General features: G+C 46.5%; 1 protein-coding gene across 2 annotated transcripts in view; it reads left to right on the forward strand.

Moving 5' to 3' along the window:
• Positions 1-18,383, forward strand: part of Fbxo42 (F-box protein 42) — a 53,656-nt gene that overhangs the window by 29,158 nt on the left and 6,115 nt on the right. For both annotated transcript variants that reach the window (XM_021160835.1, XM_029476341.1), the window contains 2 exons: positions 3,901-4,035; positions 17,209-17,362. In XM_021160835.1, coding sequence (XP_021016494.1) covers positions 3,901-4,035; positions 17,209-17,362 — 289 coding nt within the window. The remainder of the gene's footprint in view (positions 1-3,900; positions 4,036-17,208; positions 17,363-18,383) is intronic.

An 18,383-nucleotide genomic window follows, 5' to 3' on the forward strand; every position in this document is an offset into this window, starting at 1 on the left:
GGAATTGAACAGGTGGGACACACAGGCTCTACAATCTTAGCGCAGTATTCACACTGCTGTGAGCTCTGACTGCTGCGACGTTCCAGAGCTCTGCATGTTCTGGAAGGAAAACCTACTTGGGTGGAGACCTTGAGAAAACAGCAAGGTTGGGAAGGACTGAGACCTGCTCACTGTCCTCATCGTGTGGGGCGTTCCTGCTGCTGTCACCACACAGTCTCATCCAAGCGGGCAGTAAGCAGAGTGAATGGGGTGCTTGCTAGACTGTTGGCATTCCTACTTTCTTTCTGAATTTTGAGATAGAGTCGTGCTATGTAGCCTCGGCTGGCCTGGAATTCATTCTTTGGGCTGTGTTGTCCTTGAGCTTTTTGACTAAGTGTGCTCCCCGTCCAGTAGTGTGATGTGCTCTCATTCTGTTAGATCTGAGTTCTAAACACTGTGTTCCAGGTTGATGCCTTTTGTCTTCCAGCTTCACTGGTCACTGAGACTCAGCTCTGTCACTCATGTTTCAGTACCTTACTGTCGGCCCTGTTTCCTGCTTCAGAAACCTTTGTTTGTTCAGAGAAAAGCAGGAAAGTGCAGCCTGCACTATTTTAGTATAGGATTAAAATACATGTGAAGGACCTCATGGGGCCCAACTGTCTGGGTTTTCAGTCCAAAAAGAGGAGAAGAATGTTTGCTATCTCTTTGAAAAATAAAGGCACTCTGCTCTTTTGATACATGAGGGAAGCTGCTACTAAGAGTCTGTGTAGACGAAGGGGACATAAGCTGGACTTTACAATCCTATAAGGAGATCAGGGACTTGCAGCATCATTTATTTAACACACTGCCGTGCGGTTCCTGGGAGTCATCGGGCCTGACAGCAAGCACCTTTGCCCCACTGAGCTGGCCTGGACTCACTTTTCCAGGTGCCAATGAGCTGTAATGAACAGCAGTTACACTTCAGACGCTCTAGAGGACTGTCAGTCAGGTAGTTCCTCTCAGTGGCTCTGTTACTGGAGTTATTTGTCCATTCCAAGTCTTCGGATACCCGTCTCCTCCTAGTGCTCAGGAGGTCGCCACAAGCTCAAGGCAAGCTGTAGAGTGAGACCAAGATAACCTTGGAGCTGCTGAGTGTCCCTAATGGAAGTGGAGGTGTTGCACTGGGAATTATCCTCCTTCCTCTCAAGCCTTTAACTTAACCGTTTGTTATTTGTAGTTCTTAACAAATGTGAGCAATGGAATTTTAGTAGACTCTACTTTTTACTCTATTTATTTATATTTTATTTTGAGATAGGAGCTCACAGCGTGAGCTGGAACTTGCTTTGTAGAACATGCTAGACTCTACTTTTAAAATAGACTGACTTCCTTCCTTCCTTCCTTCCTTTCTTTCTTTCTTTCTTTCTTTCTTTCTTTCTTTCTTTCTTTCTTTCTTTCTTTCTTTCTTCAGAAAAGATGGATGGATTGATTGATTATATATAAGTACACTGTAGCTGTCTTCAGACACTCCAGAGGAGGGCATCAGATTTCCTTATGGATGGTTGTGAGCCACCATGTGGTTGCTGGGATTTGAACTCAGGACCTTTGGAAGAGTAGCCAGTGCTCTTACCCGCTGAGCCATCTCTCCAGCCCTCTAAAAAGACTTTCTTGTTGTGAAGACAAAGTAACTCATTTAGTGTAGATTCAAAATTATTATTACAAGATTTTAAATTATTTTTATTTTGTATGTATGGCGTTTACCTGCATGTGTGTCTTTGCATCGTGTGCACTCAGTGCCCTCGGATGCCAGAAGAGGTTATCAAATGCTTGGAACTGGAGTTACAGATGTTATGAACCAACCCTCCGTGTGGGTGCTAGGAATTGAACCGTAGTCCTCTGGAAGAACACCCGGTGCTTTTAAGTATTCTTTTTTTTTTAATGTAGAGTGCTCTGCTGCATGTATACCTGCATGTCAGAAGAGGGCATCAGATCCCTTTATAGATGGTTGTAAGCCACTGTGTGGTTGCTAAGAATTGAACTCGTGACCTCTGGAAGAACCGCCAGTGCTCTTAATTGCTGATCCATTTCACCAGCTTCAGAAGGGTTAGTATTTAAAGGCTGGCTGGACATGGTGGTGCACACTTTTAATCTCAGCATTTAGTAGGCAGAGGCAGGAAACTGTCTGTGAGATGTGGGCCAGCCTGGTCTATGTACAGAGTTCCAGGACAACTGTGGCTACATAGATTCTGTCTACAAATAAGCAACTGCCCCCCCCCCCAAAAAAAAACAACAACCCAGAACACTTAAAGCTCCTGTGTCACTGGAGTGGGTGCTGGGCAATCGTGAGAGCCAGTGTGTCATATTGCCACATTTTTGTGGTCAATGCAGTGGCAGCCATGTGGTCATTTGCTCCTTCACTGGGATTACTGGGGCACTAATGAAGCACATGGCTTTATTCAGCTGGTTTCTGACATGGCCTGGGTAACGAGCTTGCTTAGAGGCCTGACAGCTGGCCGAATGAGAGAAACGGGCACCTCACAGAGCCGGTGCACACCACCACTGTAACTAACCATGACAGCAAATGCGGGCTTTGAACAGCTCCCTCTCTTTGAACTTGAGGCATCGCAATTGCAAAGAGACCTTAACATAGTGTGGAACAAGACTAAACTGCAGCCAAGTACAGGCATCTCAGGATAATGGATTCTTTATTCTTTCATGTGATAACAACTATTGGGTTTATGTGAGAAAGGAGAGATAACTCCCCGCTACCTCCACCCCCGCCTGTGCGCATGATGTGGACACATGGAAGCTTGCTCGGTCTCTTTCTGGAGTTCAGGTGGTAAGGTGAGGCTGCAGGGCTTGTGTTCATCTTGTCCTAGGGACAGCAACTGGATGGGCCACAGGGAGGTACCAGGGCAGGGCTCAGCTTTTCTGCCTCTCAGCTGAACAGGATTAGGTCTTTCTTGGTTCCTTGGGGATGCTCTTACGATGAGCCTGGCATCAGCTAACTGTGCCTCTTCTGTGGCCTTGGTACTCTTCAGGGTCTTTACTATCCTGATTTAGCCTGTACCAACCAGCATGCCTAGGGGCTCATTAGCTTCTTGCTTCTTCCTTCAATTGCTTTGGGCCTGAACTGCTGTTTCCTTTGCTGTACTTCATAAAACCCATCTTGATTTAGGCACAGTGGTGTTCACTGCACTGGTTAAAATCGTTTTCACACTTGATGTTGTTGTGCTTCAATATAAAGATTTGTGCTTTAGGTTACATTTAGAAATACAAAGCTCAGAGAAAAGTCCTTGGAGGACAGAGGAAGGACTTTTGTGGATGCTGGCTTGCTTTGCCCTAGGGCACAGGATGTATTTAGATTAGGCGACTGAAAGGTGCTTCACTCTGAATGCCACCGTCTGAATGCGAGTTGCTCTTCCTGGAATTATGCCGTCTCCCTCTGTGATGTCATTGTTGGTGTGCTTAATGCTCAGACATAGAATGTTTAGGGCATGGAAAAATGGCTTGTCTGTTAGAGAACGCTGTTTGCTCTTCTGCAAGATTGAGTTCCTGGCATTTTTATGGCAGCTAATAATTGTCTGACTCCAGTTCCAGGGGAGTTTTAACATCTTCTGGCCTCCATGAGCACTGTACATACATAATACACATGACATACATACAAGAAAGACCCATACATATAAAATAAAAATAAATGTTTAGAATTTTTTAGATAATAAAAGAGAAATGCTCACAGCTTTTCGCTGGGCTTTTTTGCAGTGATAATAAGACACTGGTCAGGCTGACGAGACGCTGCTAGGGAGAGAACTTCGGTGCCTGGTTCAGAGTTGTTGAATGTGAGGAATAACCGAGGGTTTTTTTAAAGAGTTGTGGTTAAATGTTAAGGATATCTGAAAATGAAGGTACAGTCACTTGTTTGTTGTGTTTCTCTGCCCCCTGTAGGTGCGTGCTATTATGATGCCAATCAGTCTATGTATGTCTTTGGAGGCTGTACCCAGAGCAGTTGCAATGCTGCCTTCAATGACCTCTGGAGGCTAGACCTAAATAGCAAAGAGTGGATTCGACCATTGGCATCAGGTAAGTGAAGGACTGCTGACCTCTGGCTTCTCACAAAGGACATATGTTTCCAGTGTCCCACGCTCTTTGTCACATCTGCTGTGTAAATGCCTAGGGTCATATGCTCATCTAAATCTTTGCAGTAAAAATAAAATTATAGCTGGTGCACATCTTTCACCCCAGCACTTGGGAGGCAGAGACAGATGGTTCTCTGTGAGTTCAAGGTCAGCCTGGTCTGCATAGGAAGTTCTAGGGCTGCCAGGGCTATATAAACAAACAAACAAACAAGCAAAGTTTGTGTTTTGTTGTCGATATTCTGTTGGTACCTGTCCAGCATCACTGGCACTGTGTGAATCCATGGTGTGGTTTTCTCACACACAGGTGTGATTTGTGTTTGGAATGAAGTTGAAGAACAGAACAGAGTCGTGAGAACCATAGTTGACTGACAGGAGCTATTGTCCCAGGGCTGAGGTCTCTGAATAACAGTTGTTCTTGCCAGCTTAGCTAGTCGGGGAGTGTATGGGACGTGCCTCTGCTGGTTACCCAGGAGTGTGGGAAGATTTCATAGTAGGTGCATTCCTAGCCAGTCCCAGGATGGCAGAATTACGCTGGAAAACAGATTTCCTTTTCTCCTTTTGATTTAATCTTTCCTTAAAAAGACAACAACAAAAAAACAGTTGTTTTTGCACTCCTGAGACTGTCCGGTCAATTTGAAGTGTCAGTCATAAGACTGGAGGTGCTGGTGCCATGGAGAAGTTGGGCCCCTGGGGTATGAGATGCTCTGCTAGATTGATTGGCAGACTTTCCCCTAACACCCTTCATTCGGCTTTTCGAGGATGGAACTGAGTCTTGGCACTAAGGAGATTTGGGTTCCTTGGGCTCTTGTCATTTACATAGACCTTGCCTTGCTAGTTGGCTTAGGTTGGGTCCTCTTGGCCTTTTAGGAAGGGCACTGGTGAGGAGGCAGGAGCTTCGCTTCTGCCATGATCTCAGTTCCCAGTGACTGTGACTTAGAAGTGTGGACTGCATGATCCCGTCTTAAAGTCTGGGAAAGCCAGTCATGCTCCCTGTGTTTACAGAAGCACTGCTGTGAGGCTGTGGCCAGAGGCTTAGATCCTCTCCCAGAGAAGCAGCTGGAGCAGGAGTGTGCACACAGGGCTATTGGAGCACGGGGGTGGGGGTGGGGTGGGTTGTACAGGGCTATATAAAAGTCGGAAGTATGGCTAAATGCTATTCTTTTAGGGCTTAGGATTTTATGCTTAGTGAGAACTCCTTTTCTAGTCCCTTTGTTCCTTATTACATGTAATGGATTATTGATTAATAAGTGTTTGAAGCCACAAGTTCTTTTAAAAAACTAACATTTATTTATGTGTTTTGCCTATGTGCATGGGTGTGAACCATGTGCATGTATGGGTGTGAACAGTGGGAGTTGAACCCCAGTCTGTAAGAGCAACAGGTGCTGTTAACTGCGGAGCCTCTCTCTAGCCCCTGGAGTCTGTCTAGCCCCTATGCAGCTGTCAGCAATCACCCACTATGTGCTTTATAAGAGTTGCTTTAGTCATGGTGTCTTTCCACAGCAAGAGCACAGGGACTAAGACACTCACGATGTGACAATCATTCATCTTGCTTTTGACTCATGTAATACATCTTCCTCTTTGCTGCCCAAGGGTCTTTGCATATGACTTCTCACACACTTCCTCAGTTGCGCAAGAGTCTCCTGATTGCAGTAATCGGCTCTTTTTAGTTTGTCTGTTGTTGCTTGGTTGCTGTGTGATTTTACTTTGGCTTTTGCTTTACTGCTCCAGTATAAGCTCCATGGCGTTGGCGCCTCCCTTCAGCCTCCCTTTACCTGAACTACACCAGGCCAGCCAGACACAGCAGCACACACAAACAACTTGGGTTTTGTTTAGAAAGATCCCAGTGTTTCAGGTAGAAAGCAGTTCCAGCTGGGACTCAAGAGAACACACACACACATTCTTTTTTGTTGTTGTTGTTTTTAATTTTGGTTTTTTCGAGACAGGGTTTCTCTGTGTAGCCCTGGCTGTCCTGGAACTCACTCTGTAGCCCAGGCTGGCCTCGAACTCAGAAATCCCCCTGCCTCTGCCTCCCAAGTGCTGGGATTAAGGCGTGCGCCACCATGCCCGGCTGAGACTCACTTTTCCAATGTGCAAGGTTGTGGACAGGATGATGGATCTGGGGGTGAGTGCCCTATGTATGTGTGCACATGTGAATACAAATATGGACCCCAGAGGAGCGCGTCAGGTGTCCTCTGTCACTTTCTGCCTTTGAGGCAGGGTCTTTTCCTGAACCTGAAGCTCACTTTGGGGGTTTGGGTAGGCTGGCAGCCAGCAAACCCCAACAGTCCTCCTGCTTCTACCTCCACAGCACTAGGATTTTAGTGTTTCTAAGACTTTACTCAGCTTGTTACATGAATCTGGGATACCAATTCAGGGATATCAATTTAGGTCCTCGCAGTTGCCACATCAAGTGTTCTTAACCACTGAGCCACCTCACCAGCTTCCTGGATCTGTATTTTCAGAAGAGACAAATGGGCCCAGCTAGATAGCTCTGCAGGACCAAGATGCTGACCAGAGTTTGACCTCAGTATCCAAATGGTGGAAGGGGACAGCCAGTTCTTGCAGGATGTCTTCTGCCCTCCACGTTTGTCACATGGACATCAACATAAAGAACAGTAGGCAGAAGACATACCCATGTGCAGGAAGGTCCTCTTAGGGTTGTTTTGAATCTACCTAGCCCTTTTCTACTTTGTCTCACTGTATAGCTCTGGCTGGCTATCCTAGAACTTGAAACATGACCAGGCTGTTCTTAAATTCAGGTCTGCCTCCCTCTGCCTTCTGAGTACTGGAGTTAAAGGTGTGCAGTACCACACATAACCTTAGACAGTTTATTGTTAACTGTTACCCAGAAAAATGTTCTGAGAATTTGGGATTGGTGGAGGTAGAGTGGGTGTGTTTATTAACTGATAAGCACAGAGCACCTGGAAGGAAGGAGACTGTGTGTCTTTCAAATGCAGTGCAAGTTCCTGCTGTCCGTCTGTCTGTCTGTCTGTCTGTCTGTCTGTCTGTCTCAAGTGCAGGCAGTGATTTATTTTTATGTGTCTGGGTGTTTGCCTGCATATGTCTGTGTTCCATGTGTATGCAGTGACTGAGGAGGCCAAAAGAGGCCACCCCTCCCCCCAACCTTCAATCCCAGTGCTCAGGAGGCAGAGGCAGGTGGATCCCAGAGTTCCAGGCCAGCCTGGGTTACACAGAGAAACCCAGTCTTCACAAATGGAGAGAGAGAAAAAAAGAAAAGGAGGAGGAAGAAGAGGTGTCATCGGGTCCTCTGGAACTAGAGGTACAGACCTCAGAGCTACCATGTGGGTGCTGGAAGAGCAGGCCCTGCTCTAACCATTGGACTCTCTCTCCAGCCCTTAATCCCATTGTGTTATTGGTTAGTGTAGTTTTGTTTGTGAATGAGAAGACTCGGTTCTACCTTTAGGGTTTTGTTTGGATTTTTTGCTTTGGTTTGGTTTGGGGTTTTTTGTGGTTACCAAATGCATCCGTTACTAAAATGTCATTGACTCCTCCCACCATCCTTTGACTCTGAGTCATTTAGTCAAATTCAGGAGCCTTTTACATTCTTTCTTATTCAAGATCCCACAGTGTCACTGAAAATACGCAGAGTCCTTGGCTTTCAAGTCTATCATATCCTCCTGGTTGCTCTTGGGTTCCCTCCTAAGTCATCCGGCACTGCCTCTGTGTATTCTCAGGTGTCCATGGAATTTCCATGGTTTAGGACACAGTGAACTTCACTTTGTATGTCGCTTTATGTGTCTCGGTGCCATCTGGATGTTAACCTTTTATGAAATTGTAGAAATCCATTCTAATTGTGGAAACCCGGGCTTTATCCCTAGACGCTTTTCACATAAGTGTTCTCAGTGTGCTGGTTTGAATAGCCTAGTGCATTGGAAGACTTGCCTCATTCATAGTCTGTTGTGGGAAAGATCACTTGCTCTTGGGAGGTGGATGAGCCCTGTGATTGGTCATTTATTGACTTACAGGTGTCAGCATGACTTCTGGGTAGGAGACTGCTTCACCCTCCAGAGCTCAGAAGGTCTCCTGGACCTTGGGAAACGAGATTGAACTTCCTTCCCTAGACTCTCTCCCCAAGTCTCCGCCAGTACCTTTGTATCGAGGTGCTCTGCTCTGTGTGCTCTCTGCCAGTGCCTTTTGTATTGTGTGTTTTTAGAATATTGAGTGCCTTTGTATTGAGAATGTTGAGTGTGTATTGAGTGTATTATGCCTTTGTATTGAGTGTGTTGAGTGTGTATTGAGTGCCTTTGTATTGAATGTGGATGTACCCTGTGTGCTCTTTTTTTGGCATCATTACCATTTTAATACACTTTCTGAAATCTTAAAATGCTATTTGATTGACATTTGTCAGTGACATGTTGACTGCATTTATGTGAAGAATGATTGGTTTAAAACAAAAAACAAAAACCCACACTTGTTGGGAATTGGTGCTACACGCCTTTAATCCCAGCACTCGGGAGGCAGAGGCAGGCGGATCTCTGAGTTCGAGGCCAGCCTGGTCTACAAAAATGAGCTCCAGGACAGCCAGAGCTATAAAGAGAAACCCTGTCTCGAAAAACTGGAGGCAGAGGCAGGAGGATCTCTTAGTTCAAAGCCAGCCTGGTCTACAGAGTTCCACAACAGCCAGGGCTACACAGAAACCTTGTTCAAAAAAAACAAAAACAAAAACAACCCCCCAACTGCACACTCATTATGGTGAGCTGCAAACATGAATGCTCTGTAGCATATGCATGGAGTGCAGAGGGATTTCTGAGTTGTTTCTCCCTTCCTCCATGTAGGCTCCAGGGATTGAACCCCGGGACTGCAAGTGTCTTTACCATATGAATTACCCTGCTAGCACCTAAGTATTGCTCTTGCAAACCTCACACCAAGAAGTTTTAATTCTAACAGTTGCTTACGAGTTAAACATCATGTAGCAACAGTCGGAGAATGTTTACAGACCACTCTGCCAGTTTTGACAGCAAGGTCTCACTTTATAGACCTGACTGGAACTCACCGAGATTTGCTTGTCTTTCTCGGGAGTGCTGGGATTAGAGGCATACCATCACTCCTGGTGTTTTTATTTTATTTTATTATTATTTTTAGATTTATTGGCTTGGTGGGTGGTGTTACTGGAGAGATGTTATGTTAGTTAAGGTTTTGTTGTGGAAAGACACCATGATCAAGGCAGCTCTTAGAAAGGCAAACAGTTAATTGTTGGAGGAAGTGCATCATTATGGAGGTGGGCTTTAAGGTCCTGTGGTCAAGCTTGGCTTAGTAGAGAGATCCACTTCCTGGCTGCCTGTGGAAGACAGTCTCCTCCTGGCTGCTTTAGGATCAAGATGTAGAACTCTCAGCTCCTTCTCCAGCACCATGTTTGCCTGGATGCTGGCCCCAATTAAATGTGTGTCTGTGTCCATCCTTCCTGCTTCTGTCCTGCATTTGCAGGCTAGCTTGCTCTGTCCTGTCAGGGGGCAAGGGGACACAGTAGGAAGAGCTCATGTCCAGGCACTTTTTATGGGGTAGGTTTGGCAGGCAGTTAAGCCTGGGGTATAGAGCCTATGCTCTGTGTGTCCTTCCCTTTCTGGCTGGCTCAGAGCAGAAGCAGAGGAAATGTGCTTGATTCAAGGGCTTTTCCACCTCTTATCGCTGCCTCTGGCTTCCCCTTACTGTGTTTACAGATTCAGTTTATTGATTACTCTTCTTTGGGTGGCAGCTTTGCCTTGTTTCCTCTGGCCTGATGCAGTCCTGGGACAATGTGGGCCTGTGCTCTCAGGGTTTATGGGGGGAAAGCAGAGGGAAGAAAGGAATTCTTCAAAGTCTGAGGTTTTTCTAGACCACGTGCTTTTTGGAGGTGGATAGTATTCTGTGCTGCTGGAGAGAAGAGCAGGAACTGCCCCATACAGAGCTGTGTGACCTCTGGTCCTCCAGGGACAGTGATAGACTAGAGTGTTTGAGGGCTCCTAGGGTTTTCCTGTCCCTGCGGGAGGGAGGCCTGTGACTAGCAACATTGTCTTCTCTATGACTGGAGCTACTGGAAGGAACAAGTTATCAGATGCAGCCTCTCCTGCCCCACAAGGAGAGCTTGCAGCAGAGACAAGGAGTCTCCACTGTTTTGGGTGTAGTTAGGTTTTAGCTGGTAAATGTTGCCCTGTTCATGCAGTGATCTTTCATGTAGCTTTATTGGCTCTGGGAACAACGCCCATGGAGTTCTTTATGCTCATGCCCCTGGCCTGCTTCTCACAGCAGGTACTAAAGTTTTTGCCATTGGGACATTCCATAAATTGCTCGGGATGTTTTTAAAGGCATGGGTGTGGGTGTAAGAGTGAAAATGTATGCCTGTAGTTGGCCTTGGCAGCACATGCCTGTGTTCCATCACAGCGGAGCCTAAGACTAGAAGGTTGAAGCAAAATCAGGGGCTTCCTGGCCACAAAACACAGGGATATCCTGTCTCAAAACAAAGCCACACGGTGAAACTTTGTCTAAGACCCTGCTGTGTCCTGAGTACAGGGAGGCAGCTCTGTCCCACCACAGGAGGGTCCTCTCATCAGTAGATTTCCATGTGCTAGGTTTCAGTTCAGCAAATGTTTTTATAAGAAGTAGCCCCTCGGTCCCAGTATAGTCTGTCATTGGAGAAGCTGAGCAGCTCATTTTTGCAGTGTGCTAAGCAAGCCCATCGGAGTGAAATAGGTAACAGATGAAAACTCTCCCTGCAAGGCTTTTAGCCCAGACAGACAGAAGTGTGTTATGTTGTCCTGTGGACCCCAAATACAGAGTCCCTGAAGCTGGAATTACTGTCAGGGTGAGTGCTGGGAACTGAAGTCAGGTTTCCTGGGAGAGCGAGCAGTGAGCAATGTCATATCATCCCCAAGAGGACAGTGTTTACTCCTGGTTTCAAGGCAGTTTAGACCGTGCCCTCTTTAAACACAGCATGCAGTTAAACACGCGGGAGCCTATGGGCTGGACAGTTTCTTGCTTGCTGCTTTTCTTTTGAAATCATCAGCATGCCATCGATTTCCATCCTAGATCACGGCCTATATCAGCTTTCAAAATCATCAACAAGTCACATGTGTAGCTGAAAGTCTTTTGTCTAAAAGTCAGTAATGGCAACAATCTGGGTGTGCATTTATTTACTTTGTAGTAACTGTCGATGATGATGGTGACCAGGGAAATACTTGTATATTAAAAATGCTGCCGGGCAGTGGTGGTGTATGTCTTTAATCCCAGCACATGGGAGGCAGAGGCAGGTGGATCTCTGAGTTCGAGGCCAGCCTGGTCTACAGAGTGAGTTCCAGGACAGCCAGAGCTATACAGGGAAACGTGTGTCACCACTGCCCGGCAGGGGGTGTGAATCAATAGGAGTTTGTATGGATTATAAAAGGGATTCATAGCCAGGTGCGGTGACGAATCCTTTAATTCCAGCACTCAGGAGGCAGGTCTCTGAGTCTGAGGCCAGCCTGGTCTACAGAGAGAGTTCCTGGACAGCCAGAGTTGTTGCACAGAGAAACATTGTGTCTTCCTTTAGGTTTTACTGCTGGGAACAGAAACCATGTCCAGTGTAACTCTTTTTTTTCTTTCCCGGAGACAGGGTTTCTCTGTCTATCCCTGGCTGTCCTGGAACAGTGTAACTCTTATAAAGACAACATTGAACTGGGGCAGGCTTACAGGTTCAGAGGTTCAGTCCATTAGCATCATGGTGGGAACATGGCAGCATTCAGGCAGGCATGGTGCAGGAGGAGCTGAGAGGTCTACTTCTTGTTCCTAAGGCAGCTAGAAGACTGGCTTTCAGGCAGCTTTGACAAGGGTCTTAAAGCCCACACCCACGATGATACACTTCCTCCGACAAGGCCACACCTCCAAATAGTGCCACTCTCTGGACCAAGAATATTCATACTACCTCTGTCTTGAAAAGCCAAAATAAATAGTAACCAATAAAATAAAAATAGAAGGGATTTGTTAGAATGACTTACATCATAGGGACTGGGTGGTCCAACAGTGGCCATTGAACACTAGAGAAACTGGGAACATAGTAACTGCTCTGCCCACAAAGCCAGATGCCTCAGCAGACTGCACCAGCTGGAGGCCTGGAGGATTTCTAGAGAGCCAATAGCCTTTAATTCTTATTGGAAGGTCTGATGCCAGCCAGGGATGGAGGCAGCAGCATCAGAGGTCAGGACATTGATCATCAGCACCAGCTCCCAGGTGCTGGGAGTCCAGTCTGTGTTACTATGACCAGCAGGAGGCTTAACCCTGACCCTCTCCTGGCATTTAATCACGATGGGCTCTGGAACCAACCAAGAGATGCATCTCTGGGCAGGTCCATGAGGGGGTTTCCAGGAAGGGTTATCTGAGAGCAGAAGGCCCTCAGAGTGGATGATACCCTGATTCTGAGAAAGCACTGTCACCTGCACGCTGCCTTCCAGATGGAGCCCATTCCTGGACCCCACAAAACAGAAGGAAGCACGAGGTATCCTGTGCTCTCAACACAAGTGTGTAACCACCACATGCCCACATGAATACGTAAAGAGGAACTGGGTTTGTTTTCATTTAAATCTTAAGACTAAGATAACAAGCCTCTTTGTTGAGGCTGCGAATGAATTTTGAGAAAATGACAGAGAGGCTTGTGACATTTGTGAGTTCAGCCCACCCCCATCAATCATTAATCAAGAAAATGCTCTACACGGGATTTCTGAATTCGAGGCCAGCCTGGTCTACAGAGTGAGTTCCAGGACAGCCAGGGCTACACAGAGAAACCCTGTCTCAAAAAAACAAAAAAGAAAAAAAAAAAAAAATGCCCTGCAGACTGTCCTGCAGGCAGTCCATTGGAGCATTTTCTCAATTGAAGTTCCTCTCCCAAATAACTCTGCCTTGTATCAAGTTCAGCACTGCTTCTTTCATTTGCTCAGGAATTTTTTTTTTGGTTTCTCGAGACAGGGTTTCTCTGTGTAGCCCTGGCAGTCCTGGAACTCACTTTGTAGACCAGGCCGGCCTCAAACTCAGAAATCCGCCTGCCTCTGCCTCCCAAGTGCTGGGATTAAAGGCGTGCGCCTCCACCGCCTGGCGCTCAGGAATCTTATTAATCTCTAGAAATGGAATCACTGGCTCAGTGTAGATGCTACAGAGATTTTTATTCAGAATATCAAATTTGTATTGCAGATTGTATTTTGAAGGGCTGGAGAGATAGGTGAGTGGTTGACAGCATATACTGCTCTTGCAGAAGATTCCCACTTCAGTTCCCAGCATCCATGTAGGCAGGCCACAGTGGCCTGGAGCTGTAGCTCCATGGAAACCTGATGCCTCTAGCTACACTATGGACACACATCCACGTGGACAGACAGACAGACAGACACACACACACACACACACACACACACGCTCGCGCGCCACATACTTAAATACTAAGATAAATCTTAATAAATAAAAATAAAAATCACACTTTGAGGGTAGAATCTTAAAAAAAAAAAACCCGGCACTTTGGTTTGCTCCATCGTGTGGCTGTGGGGAGAGCCATGGTGCTGAGGTCAGTCTCTACATTGACTGTGAACCATGTCACGAGGCCACCACGGATCAAATCCAGTCTAGAGGGTGTAAGCCACTGACTAACGTTGCCGTCTTTTAGCGGTTTCTCTTTTGTCTTACCCTAATCCTCGTCATCTCCTCATCTCCATATCCATCCTCCACCTTTGCAGCCCCTCCCCAAAAAGAAAATAAAGAATCCAGCTGTGGAAGCTGCAGCATGTCACAGTGTGTCACACAGTACACCTGTAACTTTCATCCTTCCAAAACAGATTTTTAATGATGATTCTTTTTATTTATATTTTTTTGAGACAGGGTTTCTTTCTTTATAGCTCTGACCGTCCACCTCTGCCTCCCAAGTGCTGGGATTGAAGGTGTTTGCCACCACTGCCCGGCTAATGATGATTCTTAAACTCTCTAACCTCCCTTTTAGCCCACCACCCACCAAAGGTAGTGGAAAAGAAAGGATACGGGGAAGTGGGCCTGTTTAGAAAGGCTCTTTGGAGCAACTCCGTCTGTGTTGTCTAGAAATCTGGCACTTCAGTTCACAGGTCAGCAGGCAGTGGCAGGTCAATCTGCTCGCAAACACTTCACGGATAAACCACAGTCCAGTTTGGTAGAATCGGATAGCAAAGAGGAGTCAGCAGCGGTGGCACTACCTAGCAGAGACAGCCAGGCCTTCGCCTCAGCTAGAGTGAGCAGGAGGGACCCAGAGGGACACCAGGAGCAGTTCTTGGCTTTGCCTCTCTCTGGAAGATCAGTGAAGACTTGAGACCCAGCATTGCACAGCTAGCTGTACCAGCAAGCCAAGTTCAGCCTCTGTCACTCTGTGAAGTCCTTTCATCCTCTCTCCAAATATAACATGTCCTCCAAGGGTCTTGTCTCAGCATGTGTCTTCCCTCAGCACATGCGTCTGTCTCAGCTGGCATCCCTGTGCCAGTCAGCCCAAGTCCACAGAAGTGGCAAGAAACTGCAGCACACCACCAGAAATCTTTTGGTGTGTTTTTCTACATAATGTAAGGCAGACCAATACATGCATGTTGTTGGCAAAGAATCCTTCATCACGTGTCCTTTCACACTCCTATTTTAGCAGAACCTTCTTTACCTGTGTCTGCTTCAGCTAAACATTCCTTCTCCAGTTTGCCTTCGCCTTTCACATCTGTGTCCACTTCAGGAACACTCCTTCACATGTTTGCCCCAGCAAAACACCTTCCAGCTGACTTTCAAAGAACCCTTAAGTTCCCACTTCAATACCCTTTTGCCCAAACAGCTTTTCTTGCAAATGATGGTTGCAGTGGTCATTGGTCTGGTTTGAGGCCTCTGGCTTCTGCTACTCATCAATACTGGAACTCTTCTCTGATGACCCTGTTGTTGCCCTGTATGGTGGAGATCCAGCCCCTTCCTGTGTGTTCATCCAGCACTGCCCAGGTGAGAGGTGGGGCCAGCTCACCCCTACCCCTGCCCAAGTGAGGTGTGGGGGTCACTCTTCAGTGCCAGCTCTCCTGCTTAGCTCTCTTTTTTTGCTTTTTTTTTTTTTTTTGGTTTTTCCAGACAGGGTTTCTCTGTGTAGCCCTGGCTGTCCTGGAACTCACTTTGTAGACCAGGCTGGCCTCAAACTCAGAAATCCACCTGCCTCTGCCTCCCGAATGTCCTGAATGTCCTAGACCCGTAGGCCAAATTGGCCTTGAACTCAGAGATCCTTGTTCCTCTGCTTCCTCAGTGCTGGGATTAAAGGCGCACACTACCACCAACCACCTGGCTTTTTTTGTTTTCCCCTTTAACGACAGGATCCTACTCTGTAGCCTGGCCTGTTGGGTATTTTATTTGTGGAGTTTCATTTTGTTTTGATTGTTTGTTTATATCTTCCACTTTACCTCTAAGTTCCAAGAGAGTTGAAAGGGTATGAAACTTTGTTTTGTATTTCACAAAATGGGTCATTTTGGAGTATAATAGCTAGCTCTTTACTAGATTGTTAAAATGCAATGAATTGCTAGATTTGTCTAGTTTAGCTAAGAGGCCTCCCTGGGGTAAGGCAAAATTATTCAATGAGAAGCAGTTATGGACTGAAGAAACACAGATTGTGGGGATGGGGATGTGTCCTAGCTGGTGACTTGTGCGTCACAAAGGAAACCCTGGGTACTGTTCACAGCAGCCCACAAACTAGGCATGGCCAACCAGGCCTGTGCGGCAAAGGTAGAGATGGGACGCACATCAGAAGTCAGTGCCGTACTTAGCTACATAGCAAAGCTGAGAGCAGCCTGGGCTGCATGAGACCCTTTCTTAGTTTCAAAGGAAAAGGAAAAAAATCACTGATGTTTGTGCACGCCTTTGCTCCCAGTACTCGAGGCAGAGGCAGGCGGATCTCTTAAGTGTGAGGCCAGCCTGCTCTACAGCACCAGTTTCAGGACAGCCAGGGCTACACAGAGAAATCCTGTCTCAAAAAACAAAAAAACAACCAAAATAATAAATTTTAAAATTTATTTTATGTGTTTGAGTATTTTGCCTGCATGTGTATCTGTTCCATATGTGTGTCTGATGCCCATGGAGTCCAGAAGAGGGCATCATGTCCCCTGAGACTGGAATTACATGTGGTGACCTGCCATGTGGGTGCTGGGAATTGAACCCTGGTCCTCTAAAAGAACAACCAGTGCTCTTAACTGCCTGGTATTTTTGTTTTGTTTTTTAATATTCTAATATTTTCTGACCTATAGATATTGAGACAAATTACTTTGACCATAATAACAGTGAGATACCCAGTAGGAATTGGGGGCTATAACAATTGTCATTTCAAAATAAAAAACCGGAGCTGGGCGTGGTGGCGCACGCATTTAATCCCAGCACTCGGGAGGCAGAGGCAGGCGGATTTCTGAGTTCGAGGCCAGCCTGGTTTACAAAGTGAGTTCCAGGACAGCCAGGGCTATACAGAGAAACCCTGTCTCGAAAAACCAAAAAAAAAACAAAACAAAAACAAAAACGGAGAGGTAGTTTCTGTCTACGAGAGATGTGTCATGTCAGCTTTTCTCTTTCGTTTAGATAGGGTATCATGGAGCCCATGCTGCTCTCAGACTCTGTGTAGTTGAGGCTGCCCTTGGACTAAGTTATGACAGGGTCATACCCCACGGAACCTGTCCTAAGTTGAAAGTACATGTAATATACCTCCCAGAGACCACAGCACAGCAACACAGAATGGTTTGTAGTGTCCACCATTCTTTCTGTGACGGTGAGACTTACTCGAGGTGATAGTCCTCTGTTACCCAACATTCTCACTAGCCTACAAAAGATCATGTTTCCTAGAAGAATCCCACTGCCTGTGGGCCATTGTGGCACTGCTGTCAAGTTAAGCCAAGGCAACTTGGGACCTTTTGAAATGGGTGCCCATTCCACTCCACTTTCAAAGAAAGCTGAGTACCTTTCTCTGTGTTGGGTATGAAGATGTATAAATCAATAATGGGTCTCTTAGACCTGAAAACCCAGCTCCCCGCCCCCCAGCCCCCTTACCTTTCTGCTGTGTGACAGACATTGCCTCTCTTCTTGTCCTTCCCAGGAAAGGTGACCTGTGGGTGAGCTCCCAAATCCTAATCACGGTACTGTTGCCTTTTCCTAGGGTCCTATCCTTCCCCCAAAGCTGGGGCCACTCTGGTCGTGTACAAGGACTTGCTAGTGCTATTTGGTGGCTGGACAAGGCCAAGTCCCTATCCCTTACACCAGCCAGAGAGATTCTTTGATGAAATTCACACGTACTCACCATCTAAAAACTGGTAAGCCCAAAGAGAGCCCAGTCTGTACCTGGAGGAAATGGGTTTCGTTGTGTTATGCTTTAGCTATTTTGGGTGTGGCGGGCAGAGGACGCCAGGAGCCATCTCTCTTCTAACCATGAGAATGCTAGAGAGCAAGTTCAGTTTGTCAGGCTCGGTGGCAAGTGTCTTAGCCCACCAAGCTAGCTTGCTTCCCCCAAAGTGAGCTTTAAATCGATGGATTCTTTATTTCTGTGTGTCAAGAAGCTCTTGGGGAGGCTGGAGAGGTGGCTCTGTGGTTAGGAGTGCTTCCTGGTCCTGTAGAGGACCACAGCTCCAAAGGATCCAACAACCCCCCATCCTCTCTCTCTCACACACAGCAGAAACTCACATAGACATACATAAATATAAAAATATTTTTTAAAATTACTAACAATCTTGAATTTTTTTTTTTTAACAAAACAACAGAATTCCTTGGAGAATCTTTTCCAGGCAGAGGGAACACAGCAAGAACTTGGCTATCAATGGAGGTGTTTTGCAACGTGGTCTTAGGACATTAAGACACCCCTCGCCGCCTGCGCCCCCCTGTGCGCACTCCCCCCTCCCCCATCTCCCCTGCCAGGAGAAGAAGCGCCCTAGTTCTCTTCTAGTTGCAGAAGGAGCCTTCAGCTTCTGAAGCCCTCCTCTAGGAGCACTGAGCACTGTGCACACAAGGAACCCTGTGTGCTGTCAACTTTCAGGCTATTTCTCAGACACGTCTGTCTTTTTTGTTTTGGTTTAATTTTTTGAGAGAGGGTCTTTCTACATTTCCCTGACTGTCCTAGAGCTCACCCTGTATACCAAACTGCCTTCAAATTTATAGAAATCTTTGCTCTGCCTCTTGAGTTTATTTTGGTTTGCATTGGTGTTTTGCCTACATATGTCTGTGTGAGGGCATCGGGTCCCTTGGGACTGCAGTTACAGACAGTTTCGAGTCACTGTGTGGGTGCTGGGAAATGAACCCAGGTTTTCTCTGGAAGAGCAGCCAGTCAGTGTTCTTGACTGC

Source organism: Mus caroli, chromosome 4, assembly GCF_900094665.2.
Source record: "Mus caroli chromosome 4, CAROLI_EIJ_v1.1, whole genome shotgun sequence".
Lineage (NCBI taxonomy): Eukaryota > Metazoa > Chordata > Mammalia > Rodentia > Muridae > Mus > Mus caroli.